This window comes from Rhinoderma darwinii, chromosome 3 (genome assembly GCF_050947455.1).
Source record: "Rhinoderma darwinii isolate aRhiDar2 chromosome 3, aRhiDar2.hap1, whole genome shotgun sequence".
NCBI classification, from domain to species: domain Eukaryota; kingdom Metazoa; phylum Chordata; class Amphibia; order Anura; family Rhinodermatidae; genus Rhinoderma; species Rhinoderma darwinii.
In genome coordinates this window covers 151,241,124-151,263,574 of record NC_134689.1, presented here as the reverse complement: position 1 = coordinate 151,263,574, position 22,451 = coordinate 151,241,124, and the positions used below count along the sequence as shown (strand labels likewise).

Below are 22,451 nucleotides of genomic sequence, written 5' to 3'. Positions count from 1 at the left end.
TTTAGTATTTTATTTTTTTTAAAAAGTGTTTTTGTTTTACTTTTTTATTTTTTTCTAACTTTTTCTTCTCTATGGGGGCTGCCATTTTTTTTTTTCATCTCTGTATGTGTCGATTAACGACACATACAGACATGGTATACGGCACATACATCCCCATAGAGAATGCGAACGGGAGCCGTTCGCATTCACTATGGTGTACGCCGTCTGTGTGGGAACGGCGCATGCGCCGCGCCCACACAGTCCAAATGGAAGGTCTTCGGCCGAGCGACATCCGGCGCCATTTTCTTGTGGACCAGAAGCCGTGGCCGGACAGTAAGATTACTACTTCCGGTCGCGGCTTCCGGACATGTGTTCTCAAGCAAGCACTAGGAGGGGAGGGAGCAGACGGACCGGAGGGAGCAGGTAAGTTATGTCTGTGTTTGTTCGTGTTTTACTGTGTGATTACTACTGTATGTAAGCCTACTACACTGTGTATTCGCTCAAAAAATGGGGACCGTGTAGGAGGCTTGAACATTCAATCCCCTCCTTTCTCCTGCCACTAGCCAGGACAAAGGAGGGGGGATTGTTTGCGGACGCTAGAGCGAGTGTGTCTTCTCAAATTTTGCAGCATAAAGCAATGTGGTTGCTTTACCACATGCCAATGCCGCAATTTTGGGAATTGCTCCCTCTAGTGACCAGCACAGGGAAATGTTATAAATTAGAATCTAATTTATAATATTTCCTGACTCGTGAAAAAATTAAAACAATGTTTAATCATTTAAACACTAACTGTTTAACTAAAAAAAAATAAAAAATTCTAGCAACACATTCCCTTTAAAATTCTAATGTTAATTTTCATCAGCTTGCAATCTACTATCATGCCATTGTTGTGAGCGCACAGCAATAAAATCTGCATGAATGAAAAGTTGGGGGAAGGATGAGGCATGGTCAGATATGTGATTTCTGTGCATATTGATAAAGCGATCTGAAAAACAACTATTCTGCCCAGCTAAATCAGGTAAGAAAAAACAAAAACAAAAAAACAAAAACAGAAAAACTCAGAAAGCAGTAAAAATAAATAAATAAATAAGAGAAGAGAGTTTCAGTTGCTGTTATACTGGTACCGGTTTGCATTGCTAATAACCATCCCCAGATACCCCTTCCCCAAACTGGTTTCCAGGACTGTGCTTTCCTGGAGGCATGCTCCACACCTTGTGGTCTTGCCCAAAAGTCAGCAGGCTGTGGATACGGCGATAGAGGTCATCCATTTAATTCCATTATACTGGATTGTGACAATGTTGTGCTTCCTTAATTGAAAATCTAATAAAACCCATTACTTAAAAGAAATGCATTTCAACCCAGCATAAAAACTTTCCTATAAGGGTAAATACCAGGTACCATTGATCAGTTTTATTTTGTTTTAGTCTCAGATAACCCGTCCAAGCTCAGACAGAGATCAAGGTTACAAGCAGTTGTCAGCAGCTTCAATTATAAAACACACAAAACATCATAGACAAAAAGATAAAAAGAGAATTAGGTTTTGTAAAAGAGAAACATTAGTACTGTAAAGGAATATAAATTTCCTTGACAAATTTCCATATTTTCTTTTTCTAGTTCCACTGCTGCAGATGTGTTCTCACGGATACTATATACACTAAGTAGACAATTCACTCGGATTCTACCATGCCAGTCTTTTAGAACCTTTAGATTTTCCCTTTTTTCCACGTTGAGCCTTCAGCTTCTTTCTTTGCCTCTGGTTCATCCATACCGGGTACTGCCCATTCTGGTCTAGGAGACTTTTCTTGTTTCGTTTTACATCCATGTCCATCTTCATGTTGTCACCTAAATGAGTCATTGGTAGAAGACAGGACAAAATTAAAATTACAAGCCACAACTTAAGATATTTTAATTAATTTTGAATATGATCGAAAATATTTAGTGTTTTCTTTGTTTCTACTTTTAGCTTTTATAATGGCTTAAAAAGGGTTTTCCTAATACACAGGACAGGTGCTAAATGTTAGATTAACGGGTGTTCCACCGCAGGACACCACCAATCACTAGCACAAAGAAACCCCAGTTCCTCCTAACAGCACATCCGCTTCATACAATGGTATGGGGGAAACGACAGAGTTAAAGTGACAGTGCACATGCACAAACACTGCTACGTATAACTATTACATAGGAGAGAATAAAACTAAACAAGATCATCCATTGTTTAATTTGGTTTTATTTAAAATATCGAGGGTCGGTAGAAGAAAAATTTGCATCTCCGGACCTTCTCTCAAACACACTATACGCAATATAGTAATGTAGTATATAGTTTTGACTTGGGCTGCAGTCACATGGCCATCCAAGCAGCTACAGAATAAAAAGCATGGACGACTTCATTATTAAATGGTGTTCCTATGGATCTCACCTTTCAATATGAGCGCATAGAAAAAACAATATGGAAAAAAACAAAAACACAGACCGCTTACATTATAAAATCAAAAGCATCTTGCCTTGTGTTAAGCAAATCATTTATTATTTTTCCTCCCTCAGTTCAATTTTATGGGTAAAATCTTGTACAAATTGTGATTAAACATTATAACATGCTTTGTGGTACATCACTAACTAGAAAGGACATGACTAAATAGGTTACAGTATTTGTTTTGCAATTTACAACACTGTAGAATGCCCAGAAAATGTCAGATGAAATTCTCCAGAGGGGCAGCATGCCCGGGACCACCACAGGAAAATAAATCTGTCTTCAGTGGAGATGGAAACCGATACCATAAAAACAAAAAGTCTTCAAATAGACACAATGGTGTGTGTGCCAGGACCCCCCCCCCCCCCCCCACCTCCCGTCTGTAGACAATCATGTGTATTCTTTTCAAAACAAAACATTCCTTTGTGAAAAGAAAATGTATTCTACATATTTTAAGATACCATTAAAATCTGATCACACCAGCCGGTCCGGACTGTTATGAATATTTTTATGACTAGCAGAATATTCTGCTCTTTACTTTCAGTTTTTAACATATTCCTTTCTGAATTCAGATATTTGGCTTAAAAGGTAAACTCCACTTTTGGAGAACAAATCGACAACATTCCACAGGTAATTTTTTGCTTTATTTGTTTATCTTTGGCTCAAATCACATTGCTTCTGTGGTGCACATTCAACTTATACACCAGGAAAATCTCCAGAGATTTATACACCGATTTACCCAGACGTGAATAGCCAAAATGTATGCTTTTGGCATATATTTGGCTGATACACAGCAGCCTCAAGAAAAAAAAAAAAAAAAAAAAAAAAAAAAACCACTGAAGTATACTTTTTTTACCATCACGAAAATCAATAGACTCTGCAGCTGCATAGGCCCGTCTGGGACATACATCCAATAGGCCCTTGTCAAACAGTACTGCTGAACATAAATTGCTGAGTGCGCTGTGTGAACCTAGCTCTACATGATTCTTCTCCACTCTAGTCCAAATCTAAATACACGCGTGGCCCCCTCTTTACTGGTTTCTGCCTGGAACCAGAAGCTGCCTCACCAGCGGAGCGGGAGACTGGTAACCCCTGTTCTCTATGTAGGTGCGGGTACCAGAGCTGGGGCACTATCATATTTATGGCATATCCTGTGGATTCTAAGCGTCCTAAGAATTCAGCTGTAAGTCCTCCCCTCTGCTCTTGACATCTCTAATCAGCCTCGTGGACAGAACAATGTTTGATAAAGACCAATAGATATATCAACCAAGAGGGGAGGCGTTGGGTTTACAGAAGACGACTTAGGACACCACCCTGAAAGGAGGAACACCCAGCGGACACGGACTTCACATTTGCATCCGGTGTGCAAGTGTTTAAAACTTTATTTTCTCTGAAATGCTAGCAGTATGATCCGCAACATCGGTATGTTTAAATTGGTTTACTCGTCACCTATTCGTTTCAAAACTGCCAACCGATTCCCTTTAACTATTTTTGCTTAAAGGAACAGTGTCATCACAAATAATTTATTTATATGTTAAAGATGTTAGTGCCTTAATATAAACGTTTATTTTCATTTGTGTGTTTGTGTTTTACTGTTTCTGATTTTCACACTTTTTCTTCCCTATGGGGGCTGCCATTTTTTGTTCCATTTCTGTGTGTGTCGATTAACGACACACACAGACATGGAATACGGCAGCCACAGTCCCATAGGGACTGCGAACGGCTCCCGTCCCATTGACTGCCGTGTACGGCGTCTGTGTGGGAACTGCGCATGCGCCGCTCCCACACAGTCCTATTCGAAATTGGCGCCGTCCGGCGCCATTTTCCTGTGGACCGGAAGTCGCGGCTGGACAGTAATATTACTACTTCCGGTCGCGGCTTCCGGACAAGTGCACATGGAACAGCGGCAGCAAAGGGAGCGGACGGGCCGCGGCGGCAGGAGCAGGTAAGCGATTTCAATGTATGTTAGTGTTTGTGTGTGTTTACTACTGCATGTAAACCTACTACACTGTGGGTTACCTCAAAAAATGGCGACACACAGTGTAGGAGGTTAAACCTTTCAAACCCCTCGTTTATCCCGGCACTAGCCAGGATAAAGGAGGGGGGGATGCTGAGAGCTCACTAGAGCGATAGCTTTTAACCCAATGTTGCAATGCTGCAATTTTGGGAACTAGCTCCAAACAGCTCCATCTAGTGACCAAAAATGGGTAGTATTATAAATTTGAAAAAATTTATAATATTTCCTGACTCGCGAAAAAAATGAAAAAAATTTGAACAATGTTTAATCACCCACACACTAAATGTTTAAATTTTAAAAAAAAAACATGTTTTTGGGGCGACACCATGCCTTTAACTCCCAACCTTCCTGTTTGACAGGAATTTCAAACGAAATGAACCTGAAAGAGGTGGGGCTTATGCAAATGAACCTCTAAATGGTTTCTAGGCTTTATGGCCACTCCTGGGCATATCGGTGGTGGGGCTTAAAAATGTCCTACGAATGAAGATTCAAAAAGGTATATGGTCTATTAAAGGCAACCTCCGGGTAGAAAATTTTAATTGGAAAAATGAACAAAGCTTGGGTCTATGAACATACTCAAGCCATGGCTGCCTCCCCTCATCCGCGGCCTCCATTATTGCTAAAAGAATATAGCAAAGAGAACTACTGCCCTAAAACCCCTAGAAAATGAGCAAGTGGGGGACAATTGTGGGTGTATTTCAACTGTAAACAGTTGATGAAATTGAAATCACTGAACAATTCAAATAAAAGAAGGCCTGCAGGCTGCCATGACAACATTCAGCACATTGCTATCACAGGTGGCTGATAGGATATCATAGGTGGCTGCACCCCTCTTCCCAATGGCATAGGTGCCGCAGTCACTATTAACTGCGGCGTCTATGGGGTTAAACCGCTTGTTGCAGTGAAGTGTCGGATGTAACACACAGCCGACACCTGCTTAGTATGGAGCGGGCTCAGCCTGTGAACACACTCTATACTTTCCCCTTGCTGGCCATGATGAAAGAATACATCAAATGTTGGCAAGGGTTAAGAATAAACTTGTATGTGTGCGCACATGAGGAATAAGGGTCTGTTCACATCACCGTTTGCTTTCAGTTCCGGGGTTCCGTCGGAGGTTTCAGTCGGGTGAACCCCGCAACGGAAAGTGAAACTGAAACCACAGCTTCCGTCACCATTGATATCAATGGTGACGGAAACATCGCTAATTGTTTCCGTTCGTCACCATTCTGGCAGGTTTCCGGTTTTCTGACGGAATCAATAGCGCAGTCGACTCCGCTATTGATTCAGTCGTTAAAACAGAAACCTGCCGGAATGGTGACGAACGGAAACCATTAGCGATGTTTCCATCACCATTGATATCAATGGTGACTGAAACGGAGCTGTGGTTTCACTTTCACTTTCCGTTGCGGGGTTCACCCGACGGAAACTTTCGACGGAACCCCAGAACGGAAAGCAAACGGTGATGTGAACAGGCCCTAACACTATTCCTGACCATTAGGATTTGTAGTCTGAATTTTTTTAAGCAGTTTTTTTCTCTGCAGACTATTTCTGTTTCCCAGTTAGGTGCAGCCTAACTTATGTCTCCCATACACACCACATAGAGAACATCCTGCTCCTAAATCTCTGTAGAATACCCTCAGAAGAAGCAACAGCCGCAGCATGGAGGACATCATACAGCAGTTCTAAGCAATGTAGCTCTGAATCCAGCACTGGGGTGAGAACACAGGAAGATGCAGCAGCGTCTGTCTCTGCCTCTCACTCTGCTCCCTCCTCCCCTCTCCATAGAATTCTATAAGCAGCATGTAACTTGATCCTTCAGTGAGCGGAGAACTCGTAAATTCAGTGAGTGAACAGTTAAGCCCATGCACACGACCGTAGTTTTCATCCGTAATTACAGATGAAATTTCGGACCCATTCATTTCTATAGGCCACGGACACCTTTCCGTATGTTTCCATATGTATATGTCTTCGGGCCGTAAAAATGATCCGCAAAATATAAAACATGTCCTATTCTTCGCAATTCTATGGGCGGTTCTGCAATTGTGGACAGCTACGGACACGCATCCGTATTTGTGGATTCGTATTTTCAGACAGGTAGAACCATTATGGTCGTATGCATGAGACCTTAGGTGGGTGGAGTACGATAAGTGGAGAAAGAGGCATTTTTCTGTAAGAAGATATACAGGGTGACTCAAAAAGTATGGTGCGAATTTATAGCCTCGTTATTCATAACCGAAAAAAATCAACAAGAAAAAAAGACTACGTTTTATCTATACACTACAAATATTTAAAGTGATTTCCATTGGTGACACGGCAGATGTCTAGCCGGTAGTCCAATTCTGTCCGACACGTGCCAGCATATCCTCCGATAGGATTTTCAGTCACTGGCCATTTACCACTGATGTTACTTTAAAGAGAACCTTTCACCTCCCCATACATGTGCAGCATGTAATGGGCAGGGCTGCACAAACCCTGGGGCACTTAACTTTTTTTATCTATCCTCCTACGTTACTTAGATATCGGTGATGTTATATTTGGCGCACAATATTTAAATAACCCCCTGAACTGTCAATGGGGCATGTAATGGCAAGGGGGCGTGTTACTATGGCTGTGACACTGTCCAAACGGATACAGAAAGTGTTACAGCAAGAGCAAGGATAGAGGAGAGAGTGTGAACGCCAACACTCTCACTCTTCAGCTGTCGAGATCAGTCTTCTGCCGAACTGGCGAGGGGGCGTGTCACTGCTAGGACATGCGCGCTCTACAGCAAGGGGGAGTGTTTCTGCTACAGACCGTACAAGCGCTCAAGAGAGCTTGCATGCCCGCTCGCTCTCCTCTCTCCAGCACTTACACTGTCCGTAGCAGTGACACTCCCCCTTGCCAGTTCGGCAGAAGACTGATCTTGACAGCTGAAGAGTGAGAGCGTTCCCTCTCTCTAAGTAACACTGTCGTATCGGATTGGACAGTGTCACAGCCATAGTAACACGCCCCATTGACAGTTCATGGGGTTATTTAAATATCTGGTGCCAAATATAACGGCACCGATACCTAAATAACGGAGGAGGATAGAAAAAAAAAATGTAAAAGTGCCCCAGGGTTTGTGCAGCCCTGCCCATTACATGCTGCACATGTATGGGGAAGTGAAAAGTTCTCTTTAACCCCTATTCCGTCATGGAAACCATCCCGTTCGCGCTCCATGACGGAATAGTACGTCATGGGAGGAACGGCCATTCCGGCCGTATTCCCGACACATGCAGGAGTTGTGACAGCTGCTGTCTCGAACAGCAGTTGCCGCAGCTCCTATAGCGGGGACCGATCGCTGTGTCCCCGCTGATTAACCCCTTAAAAGCCGCGTTCAATAGCGATCGCGGCTTTTTAGGGGTTAAGCTACCATCGCCGGCCTGCTACACGATAGCGGCCGGCGATGGTGGCTATGGCAACTGGACACCTAACAATGGCGTCCGGCTATGCCATCTACTGAAGCCTAGTGGGCTTGCTGTCAGTGAGTAGCTGACAGCTCCAATACACTGCACTACGCATGTAGTGTAGTGTATTAGAATTGCGATCAGGGCCTCCTGCCCTCAAGTCCCCTAGTGGGACAAAGTAATAAAGTAAAAAAAAAAGTTGGGTAAAAATAAGAAAATTAAAGTTTTAAAAGTAATAAGGGAAAAAGGGGGATTTTTACTTTTATCAGTCCTTTATTATTAATAAAAATATATAAAACAAATAAACTATACATAATTGGTATCGCCACGTCCGTAACGGCCTGAACGACAAAATTATTTTGTCATTTATCCCCCGCGGTGAACGCTGTAAAAGAAAATAATAATAAACCGTACCAGAATCACAATTGTTTGGTCACTTCACCTCCCAAAAAATGGAATAAAAGGAGATCAGAAAGTCGCATGTACCGAAAAATGGTACTGATAGAAACTACAGTTCGTTACGCAAAAAACAAGCCCCCGCACGCAGTTCTTAATGGGAAAAATGAAAAAGTTATGGCTCTTAGAATATGGTAACACAAAAAGTAAATTATTTTTTACAAAAAGTATTTTATTGTGCAAACGCCATAAGACAAAAACTATAAACGTATAGTATCGCCGTAATCGTATCGCCCCGCAGAATAAAGTGAATATGTAATTTATAGCGCACTGTGAACACTATAAAAAAAAAAATAGAATAAAAACGGATCAAAAAGCCGCATGCACCCCATGAAAACTACAATGAATTCCTCAAGGTGTCTAGTTTCCAAAATGGGGTCACTTTTGGGGGGTTCCCAATGTTTTGGCACCACAAGACCTCTTCAAACTGGACATGGTGCCTAATAAAAAGGAGGCCTCAAAATCCACTAGGTGTTCCTTTGCTTCGGAGGCCGGTGCTTCAGTCCATTACCGCACTAAGGCCACATGATGGATATTTCTTAAAACTGCAGAATCTGGGCAATAAGTATTGAGTTGCGTTTCTCTGGTAAAACGGTTATAGAAAAAAAAAAATTGTATGAAAAGGATTTTGACAAAAAAAAAAAATAAAAAAAAATATGTAAATTTCACCTCTACTTTGCTCTATATTCCTGTGAAACACCTAAAGGGTTAATAAACTTTCTTAATGCTGTTGTGAAGACTTTGAGAGGTCTAGTTTCTAAAATGGGGTGTTTCATAGGGGTTTCTAATATATAGGCCCCTCAAAGCAACTTCAGAACTGAACTGGAACCTAAAAAAATAAAAATGAGGCAATACTTTTCGCTTCTTAGATTATACTGATAAGGAGCAGTGCACACCCCGAGATGACCCCAGTTTTGACCGTTGGTCTAATAGGGGTCTCCGTTTATACAGTTTCAGTGCCTGGTTTTCCCAAGCATACACCCCCCGAGAATTGTATTTCTATTGATGAGTCCTTGGTACATTTAAAGGGAGTATTCAATTCCGCCAGTACCTGCCGGGTAAGAGGGCAAGGTATGGCGTGAAGATGTATAAGCTGTGCGAGAGTGCATCAGGGTATACGTACAAATATAGGCTATATGAAGGGAAGGACACCAGTATTCAGCCCCCAGAATGCCCCCCCCCCCCCCCCCTACTGGGAGTTAATGCAAAAATTGTGTGGAATTTGGTGCACCCACTGGTGGACCAGGGATACCACCTCTACCTGGATAATGTTTATACCAGCATCCCACTCTTCAACTGCCTCGCTTCCAGAAGTCCTGCGGCATGCGGCACTGCTAGAAAAAAAATAATCTGAGAGGCCTCCCTAAGACTCTGCTTGGGCAAACAAAAAGGGGTGAGAGCAGGGCACAATCTAGCAGCCACATATTGTGTGTGAAGTACAAGACAAGAGATATGTCCTTGTAATGACAACAATACATGGCCACACCAGTACCCATGTACCTGTACGAGGTACCAGTACAGAGACCCCCAAACCAGACTGCATCCTTGACTACAATAGGTACATGGGAGGGGTGGACTTGTCAGATCAAGCCCAGAAGCCCTACAGCGCCATGCGGTGTGATATAAGAAGTAAAAACTGTGGGGCCAAAATGGTAATAACCATAAATGAATTCCTTGAGGGGTGTAGTTTCCAAAATGGGGTCACTTTTGGGGGATTCCTACGGTTTTGGCACCTCAACAAACCTGGCATGCTGCCTAAAATATATTCTAATAAAAAAAAAAGAGGCCTCAAAATGTACTAGGAGCTTCTTTGCTTCTGGGGCTTGTGTGTTAGTCCACGAGCACACTAGAGCCACATGTGGGACATTTCTAAAAACTGCAGAATCTGGAATATACATATTTTGTAATGTTTCTCTGGTGAAACCGTCTGTGTTACAGAAAAAAAAAATTTCAATTCAGCAAGAAAAATGAAATTTGCAAATTTCACCTCTACTTTGCTTTAATTCCTGCGAAATGCCTAAAGGGTTAACTAAACTTTCTAAATGCGGTTTTGAATACTTTAAGGGGTGTTTTTAAAATGGTGTTTTATGGGGGTTGCTAATACATAGGCCCCTCAATGCCACTTCGGAACTGAATAGGCTCCTTAAAAAAAGGCTTTTGAAATTTTCTTAAAATTATGAGAAATTGCTGGTTATGTTCTAAGCCTTGTAACGTCCAAGAAAAATAAAATAATGTTCAAAAAAACGATGCCAATCTAAAGTAGACATATGGGAAATGTGAACTAGTAACTATTTTGGGTGTTCTAACCATCTGTTTTACAAGCAGATGCATTTAAATTCTGTAAAATGCTATTTTTTATAAATGGTCTCTAAATTTTGCAATTTTTCACCAATAAACACTGAATATATCGACCAAATTTTACCACTAACATAAAGCCCAATGTCTCACGAGAAAACAATCTCAGAATCGCTTGGATAGGTTTAAAGAGGCTCTGTCACCAGATTTTGCAACCCCTATCTGCTATTGCAGCATAGGCGCTGCAATGTAGATTACAGTAACGTTTTTATTTTTAAAAAACGAGCATTTTTGGCCAAGTTATGACCATTTTTGTAGTTATGCAAATGAGGCTTGCAAAAGTCCAAGTTGGCGTGTATTATGTGCGTACATCGGGGCATTTTTAATACTTTTACTAGCTGGGCGCTCTGACGAGAAGTATCATCCACTTCTCTTCAGAACGCCAAGCTTCTGGCAGATCACGCTGTGACGTCACTCACAGGTCCTGCATCGTGTCAGACGAGCGAGGACACATCGGCACCAGAGGCTACAGTTGATTCTGCAGCAGCATCGGCGTTTGCAGGTAAGTCGATGTAGCTACTTACCTGCAAACGCTGATGCTGCTGCAGAATCAACTGTAGCCTCTGGTGCCGATGTGTCCTCGCTCGTCTGACACGATGCAGGACCTGTGAGTGACGTCACAGCGTGATCTGGCAGAAGCTGGGCGTTCTGAAGAGAAGTGGATGATACTTCTCATCAGAACGCCCAGCTAGTAAAAGTATTAAAAACGCCCCAATGTACGCACATAATACACGCCCACTTGGACTTTTACTTTTAAACACACCCACTTGGACTTTTGCAAGCCTCATTTGCATAACTACAAAAATGGTCATAACTTGGCCAAAAATGCTCGTTTTTTACAAATAAAAACGTTACTGTAATCTACATTGCAGCGCCAATCTGTGGCAATAGCAGATAGGGGTTGCAAAATCTGGTGACAGAGCCCCTTTAAGCATTCCGACGTTATTACCACAAAGTTATTCCCTTGTACTATTGATTTATACAACGTTTCTAGAAAGGTTAGTGACTATTTAAATATACCAGGAATATGTTGTAATTTTTTATGCCATGATTAGTTTAGAATTAGATTCTACAACTAATAGATTAAAAAAAAAAAAAAAAATTCACGTTTATGCAATTTATAATAAATAACTCACCTTCTGTAGCTTCAACTTCCTTAGTAGCCTTCTCTTTCACTTTCTCAGCTGACACTACAGTTGCAATATCTTTCACATCAGTCATCAACACATCGGCATTTGCTTTTGCCAAAACAGATTTTAAGCGGGCAAGTTCCTTCGGTGCATTTTTCTTCCTTTTCTCAGCCCGCATCTTCCTCTTCCATTTGCTTCTAATACTTTTAGCCATTTTTATCTATGTTGGTAATAATGAAAAATGGATGGTCACTGTATTGAACATGGTTTATAATTTAATAGGGCTCCTTATTTAATATCAATATAATCAAAAAATATTTTATGCTTTTCTGAACATCTTGTATAATGTTTCAAGTACACAACAGAAGCACCAAAAGTGTTTATATTTTGCAAAAGTTGTAAAGCATAAAAAAGCAACTTCTATAAAAGTTTAATCTCACCATAATCGCAATGACCCACAGAATAAGGGTAACAGGTCGTCATTTATACCGATGCAAAAACTAAACTCTAAAAACCTTGGCGGAATCTGGGGTTCTTCCCCCCCCCCCACCCACCAAATAATGTAAAAAAAAAAATTTTGTTGACCAAATTTCTTTTCCACCAACTGGATAGTATTGTACACTCGTTCTACTAGCGGAATGAATGCCAAGATTTAGTCTCAACTTTTTAGTGTCCCCCCGACATTTGGGGAGAGTGGCAGCCCTTAACCTATACTTTTACCATTCGTTGTCTCAATTGGTGTTTGCGGGATGTTGAATCGACCTACATATGAGAACCGCTGCTACTGGGGCACCTTTGAGCTCCGATGATTCTTATTTACTTTATCGGTACAAACCTTCCTGTCTTGCGGTACTTAAAGAGGCTCTGTCACCAGATTTTGCAGCCCCTATCTGCTATTGCAGCAGATAGGCGCTGCAATGTAGATTACAGTAACGTTTTTATTTTTAAAAAACGAGCATTTTTGGCCAAGTTATGACCATTTTCGTATTTATGCAAATGAGGCTTGCAAAAGTACAACTGGGCGTGTTGAAAAGTAAAAGTACAACTGGGCGTGTATTATGTGCGTACATCGGGGCGTGTTTACTACTATTACTAGCTGGGCGTTGTGTATAGAAGTATCATCCACTTCTCTTCACAACGCCCAGCTTCTGCCTGTTCACGCTGTGACGTCACTCACAGGTCCTGCATCGTGTCGGCACCAGAGGCTACACTTGATTCTGCAGCAGCATCAGCATTTGCAGGTAAGTAGCTACATCGACTTACCTGCAAACGCCGATGCTGCTGCAGAATCATCTGTAGCCTCTGGTGCCGACACGATGCAGGACCTGTGAGTGACGTCACAGTGCTGCACTGCCAGAAGCTGGGCGTTGTGAAGAGAAGTGGATGACACTTCTATACACAACGCCCAGCTAGTAATAGTAGTAAACACGCCCCGATGTACGCACATAATACACGCCCAGTTGTACTTTTACTTTTCAACACGCCCAGTTGTACTTTTGCAAGCCTCATTTGCATAAATACGAAAATGGTCATAACTTGGCCAAAAATGCTCGTTTTTTAAAAATAAAAACGTTACTGTAATCTACATTGCAGCGCCTATCTGCTGCAATAGCAGATAGGGGCTGCAAAATCTGGTGACAGAGCCTCTTTAAAGGGAATGTGTTGCCAGCAAAACATGCTTTTTTTTTTTTTAGTTAAACAATTAGTGTGTAGGTGATTAAACATTGTTCTAATTTTTTTTTTTTTTTCACGAGTCAGGAAATATTATAAATTGGATTCAATTGGATTCTAATTTATAATATTTCCCATTGCTGGTCACTAGATGGAGCCATTCCCAAAATTGCAGCATTGCATGTGGTAAAGCAACCACATTGCTTTATGCTGCAAAATTGGGTAAAAAGCCCTCGCTCTAGTGAGCTCTCAGCATCCCCCCCTCCTTTATCCTGGCTAGTGCCGGGAGAAACGAGGGGTTTAAACGGTCTAACCTCCTACACTGTGTGTCGCCATTTTTTGAGCTAACACACAGTGTAGTAGGTTTACATACAGTAGTAAACACACACTGAACACAAACATACATAGAAATCCCTTACCTGCTCCTGCCACCGCCGCTCCCTCCGGTCCATCCGCTCCGTCTGCTGCCGCTGCTCCATGTGCACAAGTCCGGAAGCCGCGACCGGAAGTAGTAATCTTACTGTCCAGCCGCGACTTCCGTCTACAGGAAAATGGCGCCGGACGGCGCGCATTTCAAATTGAACTGTGTGGGAGCGGCGCATGCGCCGTTCCCACACAGCGGCGTACACCATAGTGGATGGAACGGGCCCCGTTCGCAGTCCCTATGGGACTGGAGCTGCCGTATTCCATGTCTGTATGTGTCGTTAATCGACACATACAGAAATGGAAAAAAAAATGGCAGCCCCCATAGGGAAGAAAAAGTGTAAAAATAAGAAAAAGTAACACACAAATTAATCCAAACGTTTTTAATAAAGCACTAACATCTTTAAAATATTTTAAAAAAAATTGTGGTAACACTGTTCCTTTAAGAGACAACTAAGAATCCAAGATGTATTCTGCATTATTTAGCAGTTTTCCCCTCTGCAGGCTCTGTCACATAACGGCCAGAAATCGTGTTAACTAACACACACAACTTATTCTGAAAAGTCACCTGAAAAGTTAGGTACGCTTACAATATGCAAGTATGTAAGTCAAGCATAGTGTAATGATGTAGTGTATAGTGTAGGATAGGGCAGGGTGACTCATCTAATGAATTCAATTAACCTATTCGGCGCATCACTATTCTGTATTTATTCAGAACCGATGGTACGAAGCCGAAGTCCCGATGTATTCCACATGGATACCCTATTAGAGGGGTCACCGATTGCTGAACCACATACTGCATAAAAGCAGCCAACGCTCTGCAGACTTAACTGCAGAGTTCCAATCCTCCGCTGACATTAGTATCCACACAAAAACTGTGCACCGGGAGCTTCATGGCCGGGTAGCCACATACAAGTCATACATCAACAAGCACAATGCCAAACGTCGGATGGTGTGATATAAAGCACGGCACCACTGGAGCGTTGAATGTGTGATAGAGAAGTTACCTGCCTAACTGCATTGTGCCAACTGTAAAGTTTGGTGGAGGAGGGATAATGCTATGGGGATGTTTTTCAGGGGTTGGCCTAGGCCCCTTAATTCCAGAGAAGGGAAATCTTAATGCATCAGCATACCAAGACATTTTAGACAATTGTATGTTTCCAACTTTGTGGGCAAAGTTCAGGAATCTCCTTTTCCGTTTTAGTATGACTGTGCCCCAGTGCACAAAACCAGGTCCATAAAGGCATGGTTGGTTAGGAAAGTTTGGTGTGGAAGAACTGGACTGCCCTGCACAGATCAACGACCTCATCCCCATCAAACACCTTTGGGATGAACTGGAAGGGTAAGGCCACACGGTGCAGTCACGGTGCGTTTATGTTGCGTTTTTAAACTGCAGTAAGTAATTTTTCAATAGAAGTCAATGGTGAAATGTTTGTTATGGACAGACTGCTGCTATTATATTACAATGTGTTTTATGTGCAGTTAAAGAGACTCTGTCACCAGATTTTCAAACCCCTATCTCGTATTGCAGCAGATCGGCGCTGCACTGTAGATTACAGTAAAGTTTTGTTTTTTTCAAAAACGAGCATTTTTGGCCAAGTTATGAGCATTTTTATATTTATGCAAATGAGCCTTTCTTAAGTACAACTGGGAGTGTTTAAAGTTATGTCCAAGTGGATCAATACGATTACGGCGATAGCAAATATATGTAGTTTTTAAAAACCTAAGTGTAAAAAATTTAATTTATTTTGTGTCGCCAAATTCTGAGAGCCATAACTTTTTTATTTTTCCGTCGATTAAGTGGTGTGAGGGCTTATTTTTTGCGGGATAAACTGTAGTTTTTAATGATACCATTTTGGGGTACATGCGACATTTTGATCACTTTTTATTTATTTTTTTGTGGGAGATGAGGTGACAAAAAAAAAAAAAAATAGAGATTCTGGAATTGACTAATTTTTTTTACGGCGTACACCGTGCGGGTTAAATAATGCTATATTGTAATAGTTCAGACTTTTACGGACGCGGCGATACCAATTATCTTTATTTTTTTACTATGCTCTAGGGGGAAAATGGGAAAAGGTTTTTTTTTTTTTAACGGTTAATTTTTTTTTAAAATTAAAAAAAAAACAAAAAACACACTTTATTTTACTCATTTTTACTTTTTTTTTTTTTATTATTAGTTCCCCTAGGGGACTTAAAACAGCGATCGTTAGATTGCCTGCAAGATATACCGCAATAGTAACATATTGCAGTATATCGTGATTCTAAGGGTATGTTCACACGGCAGCGTCCGTAACGGCTGAAATTACGGTGATGTTTTCAGGAGAAAACATCCCCGTAATTTCAGCCGTAACGGCATGTGCAGGCGCTTGAACGCCGCGTCCATTACGGACGTAATGGGCGCTGCTTTTCATTGGAGTCAATGAATAACGTCTCCAATTACGCCCCAAGAAGTGACAGGTCAGTTCTTTGACGCGGGTGTCTATTTACGCGCCGTCATTTGACAGCGGCGTGTAAATATACGCCTCGTGTGAACAGACAAAGGTCAGCCCATTGCTTTCAATGGGCAGATGTTTGTCAACGCTATTGAGGCGCATTTTTCGGATGTAATTCGGGGCAAAAACGCCCGAATTACATCCGTAATTAGCGTGTGTGAACATACCCTAACAGGCTTCTATTAAGCCCTGCTGGAGGCAGCGCTCAATAGGAGCACAAAGATGGCGGACCTGGGGGACTTCATTAGGCCCCCAGGCAGCCAAAGCAACCATCACCCCACTGCGATTGCATTGTGGGGGGGCGCGATGAGCTGTTAGAGGGGGTCGCCCCCCTCTTTCTAACTATTTAAATGCTGCGGTCGCTATTCTCCATGAGCCCTTTCCAAACTTCCGCTACCCGACTTTGGATTATAGATACATCAAATGTTGGGAAGGTGTTAATATTTAGTGTAAAATAGGTGTATGTGTATTGTATTTTTTTTTTTAAATATTACTTTATGTCTTTATTTTATTTTTAAACTTTAATGTACTGGCATATATCTATATAAGTATAGTACACAGGTCATACTTCGGTATGTCTTAACTGCCTAACAAGAAAATATGGTAAGGCAGCCCTGGGGTCTTTCAATGGACCCTGGGCTGTCTGCCCATATATGGTATGTCCCTCAATCAAGTCACTGGAATTTCCTGTGACACGATCCAAGTGGCATCCCCCCTTCTCATTTTTCCCTGAATGCTGTGGTCATCTTTGATCGCAGCATTCAGGGAAATAGCAGCAGAGATAAGGTTTTTCTCATCTCCGCCGGTAGAGCGGGGCTGCGGCTGTGTAATACAACCATTGCCCCGCACCTGACAATAATTGCGCGCGGTCAGCATGAGGTGATGCGACCTGCGCTGCACTAATGAGCGGCGGCGCAGGCACTGAAGACAGAACATGAGGATGTTTGTAGTGCGCCCGCCATGTTCTGTCTTCAGTGCTGCCGCTCATTAGTGCGGCGCCGGCCGCATCACCTTATGATGACCGCGTGCGCACTTGGCAGGACTCAGGAGCGGGGCAATGGCTGTATCACACAGCCGCAGCCCCGCTCTCATACATTCATGTGTTACAGTGCTAAGCTGTAAGCACAGCTTGGTATCGAAACGTTTGAGGGTGCACAGCATTGAAATAGTATCGAAGTTTCGATGCATCCCTAAGTAAAAGTAAGGCACAGTTTTATTGGTGACAGGTTTTCTTTGAGAAATTGTTCTGCATGCCACATTTATGGACCCCTGTTCTTGCGATCGGTGGGGGTCCCAGTGGTGGGGCAATCATCAACTATTCTGTGGCTAGGTGATAATTGTCAATTCTAGTAGACCTCCTTTAAAGGGAATGTGTCGCTAGAATTTTTTTTTTTTTTTTTAGTTAAACTATTATTTGAGTGATTACACATCGTTTTAATTTTTTCACAAGTCAGGAAATATTATCAATTAGATTCTAATTTATAACATTTCCATGTGCTGGGCACTAGAGGGAGCAGTTCCCAAAATTGCAGCATGGTCAATGTGGTAAAGCAACCTCATTGCTTTATGCTGCAAATTTGGGGTAGATACACACTCTAGTGTCCTCACACAATCCCCCCTCCCTTATTCTGGCTAGTGCCAATAGAAGGAGGGGGTTGAATCTTCAAACCTCCTACACTGTGTGCCGCCATTTTCTGAGCGACTGCACAGTGTAGGAGGATTAGATACAGTGCTAAGCAGACAGTATAACACGAACATAAATTACCTGCTCTTGCCGCCGCCTCCGCTCCTATTCCTTGCTCCTTCGCTTCCTGGAACATAAACCGGAAGTTGTCATCTTACTGTCCAGCAGCGGCTTCTCGTCCACATGAAAATGGCACCGGATTTCGCTCTGCTAACGAGCTTCGTTTTGGTCTGTGTGGGAGCGGCGCATGCGCTGTTCCCACACAGACGGCGTACGCTGCAGAGAATGGAACGGCTCCCGTTCGCATTCTCTATGGGGATGTATGTGCCGTATTCCATCTCTGTTCTGTATGTGTCGTTAATCTACACATACAGAGGTGAGAAAAAAAACGGCAGCCCCCATAGAGAAGTAAAAGAAAAAAGTTAAGTAGAACACAAATAAATTTTATTATCATACTAAAAGCAATATGATAAAAAAATACAATTCATGACACCTTCCCTTTAAGTAACGGTTGTGCATGCCATTGTCTTACGTAAAAGAATGGGGTTTAAATTCAATAAAATATACATATGAATCATGAAACTAACATCATTGAAATCCCATTCTTTTACATAACAGAATTGCATGGATGGTGCTCTACTTTTCTCAGACTCTGAACTGTGCAAATATATTCCATGCGGGCGCCCCACTCCTGCTAGCAGCTATGATGGCATTTTATCCCCTATAGTTAATCATAGCTGGGTGGCGAGACAAAAAAGCCTGCATCAAATATATCCAACTCCTTCTGGTGCGAGCTCGTTGAACTATTTTTTTTTTTAGTTTCTTTTAGCAAAAAAAGATGAAAGTTGAGAATAGCCCATAAGGCCTCATGCACACGAACTTATTTTTTCCCTCCCATAAATACTGGCGTAAATACGGGTCCTTGGTCACACGTATTCGACCCGTATTGCACCAGTATTTACGGGCACGTTTTCGCTGCAAAATTACACTGCAGTAATCGGCAGCCCCTTCTCTCTATCAGTGCAGGAAAGAGAGAAGTGGCAGCCCTTTCCGAGGTAAAAGTAAAAGAAATTCACTTACCCGGCCGTTGTCTTGGTGACGCGTCCCTCTCTTGACATCCAGCCCGACCTCCCTGTATGACGCAGCAGTCTATGTGACCACTGTAGCCTGTGATTGGCCTGTGATTGGCTGCAGCGGTCACATGGGCTGAAACGTCATCCCAGGAGGCCGGACTGGAGGAAGAAGCAGGGAGTTCTGGGTAAGTATGAGCGTCTTTTTTACAGCTTTATCTATATTGTGATCGGTAGCCACTGTCCAGGGTGCTGAAACAGTTACTGCCGATCGTTTAACTCTTTCAGCACCCTGGACAGTGACTATTTACTGACGTCGCCTAGCAACGCTCCCGTAATTACGGGTGCACACACGTTGTCACCCGTAATTACGGGAGCCCCATAGACTTCTATGGGCCTGCCTGTGCCTGAAATAGGACATGTTCTATATTTTTCAACGGCACGGGCACCTTCCCGTAAGAATACGGGGAGGTACCCGTGGCCAATAGAAGTCCATGGGCCCGTAAAAAACATGCATGGGGCCTAAGCTTGATAAAAAAAAAGGAAAGTTTTTTTTTAGGCCATATCGCCCAGCCCTAGTGTAGGGAAACCGGTGTTCCATTCATTATACGTAGCATGGAAGTATTACTTGCATTTATCTACTGTGTATTACTTCTGCTGAGTCACAGTACACGTATGGTATGCATTTAACCGCTTAGTGATCAGCCTATTTTAGGCCTTAACGACAAGCAATTTTTCGTTTTTCCATCGTCGCATTTAAAGAGCTATAACTTATATTTTTTTCCGTCTACATAGCTGTATGAGGACTCTCTTTGCAGGATTAGTTGAATTTTTAATGCCACAATTTGGTGTACATATAATTTGTTGATTACTAGCGACACATCCTCTTTAAACAGTATCTGTCACCAGATATCACAATACAAATTGTATACATTATTAAATCAATTACTTCGATCTGTTGAACTTACTTTGAAAATCCACGTAATAATGGCCGTATAATCCTCCCTCAAAGTTGTCCTGCCTAATTAAAATAAGCATTTTATGAGTCCAAGTATATGCATGTCATGTCAAACTTCTCCCACGCTTCTATCGGTGTCCCTTCTATCGGTGTCCCTTCGAAACCTCACACATGCTCAGTACGAGCTGCAGTGTCCCTGGCTCTGCAGTGAGAGTGTCTTCCAGCAGTAGTTTCAGTGTGAAAGCACAGCTTCTAACTCCATCTGCTGCTGTCTCTTACTACAGAACCAAGGAAACTACAGCTTGTACAGAACATGTGTGAGATTTCAGCATTGTGCGGAGGAGGAAGGATATTGTGCGGAGGAGGAAGGATAGTGTGCGAAAGTGAGTCAAATATCTGAATCTGCTATAAGAACGTACGTGCTGGCCTTAGAGCTGTAAGGTTATTATGAGGAAATCTTGTCTTACTCATTATTTCTCGTGAGAAGCTCTAGATTTACATGTAAGTTTCTATAAGCCTTACTTGCTCGTGATTGGGTCAGCTCGAACAACTCCCCATTGTACGTGACTGGTTGAGTTAGAGGCAATGCACCATTTGTAAACAATTGGCTGAGCTAAAACCTACTCCCCTTTTCTTGAGATACTATTGTAATTACATTCTATCAATAAACCAGAAAAGGATTATTGGGAATACAAAGCATTGTCTCTGTGTCTCTTACTTCTCTCCGATATAACTTATGTATTTGGATCTGGGTAAGTGATTGAATGGTGTCAGTTGACACCTATCAAATCCTTCAGTCGAATATATTTTGGCCAGGATTAGGGATGCACGATGCATCGAAATTTCGATACTGTTTCGATACTCTGCATCTCCAAACGGTTCGATACCGTTATTTCATGTATTTCGATACTTAGCTGTGAGGCCGCACAGCTCAGTATTGTAACACGTGAATGTATGAGAGCGAGGCTGCGGCTGTGTAACACAGCCTTTGCCCCGCTCCGGAGTTCTGATAACAAATGCACGGGGTCAGGATGATGCAATGCGGCCGGCGCTGCACTAATGAGCGGCGGCATTGAAAACAGAACATGGCGGGCGCACTACAAAACACCCATGTTCTGTCCTCAGTGCCTGCGCCGCCGCTCATTAGTACAGCGCCGGCCGCATCTGACCGCGTGCACACTTTTGGTCAGGAGCGGGGCTATGGCTGGATTACTCAGCCGCAGCCCCGCTCTATAACCTCTCCTCTCCGCCGCTATTCCCGTGAATGCTGCGATCACAGCGGACTGCAGCATTCAGGGGAAAATGAGAAGGGGGGATGCTAGTCGACTCCGCTATTGATTCCGTCGGAAAACCGGAAACCTGCCGGAATGGTGACGAACGGAATCCATTAGCGATGCTTCCATCACCATTGATATCAATGGTGACTGAAACGGAAGCTGTGGTTTCACTTTCCATTGCGGGGTTCACCCGACAGAACCCCGGAACGGAAAGTGAACGGTGATGTGAACAGGCCCTAAGTTCACACCTCTGTTGCTGTGTATTGCTCCATCAGAGGAGCAGAAGAAGGGAACGACGGAAGCAATGGTTCCGTTGCACAACACACTGCAGACTTCAATGGGTTCCGTACGCGTGTCCGTGATTTTACCAGACACAATGATGCGCTATAGTCTCCGGTAAAAAAATAAAATGTGCTGTATCCTGAGGGCAGTTCTAGCCTATTATGTGGAATGAAGATAACCCCAACTGGAAGTAGGAAAGTTCAAGGTTTACATGTGAGCAGCGGCAGGATGTCCTCTGCTACTGATGGGACTATGCAGAGAAAGAGGTCATGTCTGCCAAATGTGCTGCTCCCCTATAACTAGGGAAGGGCACCACAGGGTTCTTCTGGTCTCCCTTCCTCAGTTTCTCTTTAGACTTCATAGGTATAATAAGCATAGGAAAAAACATAGCGACATACGTCTTCCTAGAATACCATAGAGTTTAGAACGTATAAGTAATAGTTACAAGACAGATGACATCCATATACTTCTTACATTAACACGTTACAGATACACAACCCTAGGATAATACATGTAATATAACAGAATACTTTACTTCTCCACAGAGCCTCAGCACGGCACGCAGGTCCCACGCAGCACAGTCAACTGCACCGGATGTGCTCAACACTCGGGTCCTAGAGGCAAAACTGCTGAAAAATAAAATGTTAACTGCCGCCATCTTTCCGGAGACAAATGTATAGACTCACTACCACACTGCACCTATTCACATAAACTGCGCACTCCAATGCCACAACTTTTATTGTTATTCAGCCGTCTACAGCG

At 42.7% G+C, this 22,451-nt stretch overlaps 1 protein-coding gene across 3 annotated transcripts; it reads right to left on the bottom strand.

Annotated features, from left to right (window-relative positions):
* Nucleotides 1–1,367: 1,367 nt before the first annotated feature.
* LLPH (LLP homolog, long-term synaptic facilitation factor) lies at nt 1,368–22,332 on the bottom strand. 3 transcript variants are annotated; one of them, XM_075856886.1, is made up of 4 exons: nt 22,225–22,239; nt 20,141–20,193; nt 11,836–12,049; nt 1,368–1,821 (listed from the first exon to the last, which is right to left on the bottom strand). In XM_075856886.1, exons 3-4 carry the CDS (start codon nt 12,041–12,043, stop codon nt 1,658–1,660), a joined length of 372 nt encoding a protein of 123 aa, XP_075713001.1. In that variant the 5' UTR covers nt 12,044–12,049; nt 20,141–20,193; nt 22,225–22,239; the 3' UTR covers nt 1,368–1,657. The 3 variants fall into 3 exon arrangements, with proteins under 3 accessions (XP_075713001.1, XP_075713000.1, XP_075713002.1); XM_075856885.1 differs by lacking the exon at nt 20,141–20,193 and having other exon boundaries at nt 22,225–22,332; XM_075856887.1 differs by lacking the exons at nt 20,141–20,193; nt 22,225–22,239 and adding an exon at nt 18,184–18,205.
* Nucleotides 22,333–22,451: the final 119 nt, after the last annotated feature.

Bases quoted from the DNA above. Each gene is read 5' to 3' on its own strand.
- LLPH (XM_075856885.1), bottom strand. From the start codon at position 12,043: ATGGCTAAAAGTATTAGAAGCAAATGGAAGAGGAAGATGCGGGCTGAG. The intron at 1,822-11,835 runs GTGAGTTATTTA...TGACTCATTTAG, and splicing joins GGAAGTTGAAGCTACAGAAG to GTGACAACATGAAGATGGAC.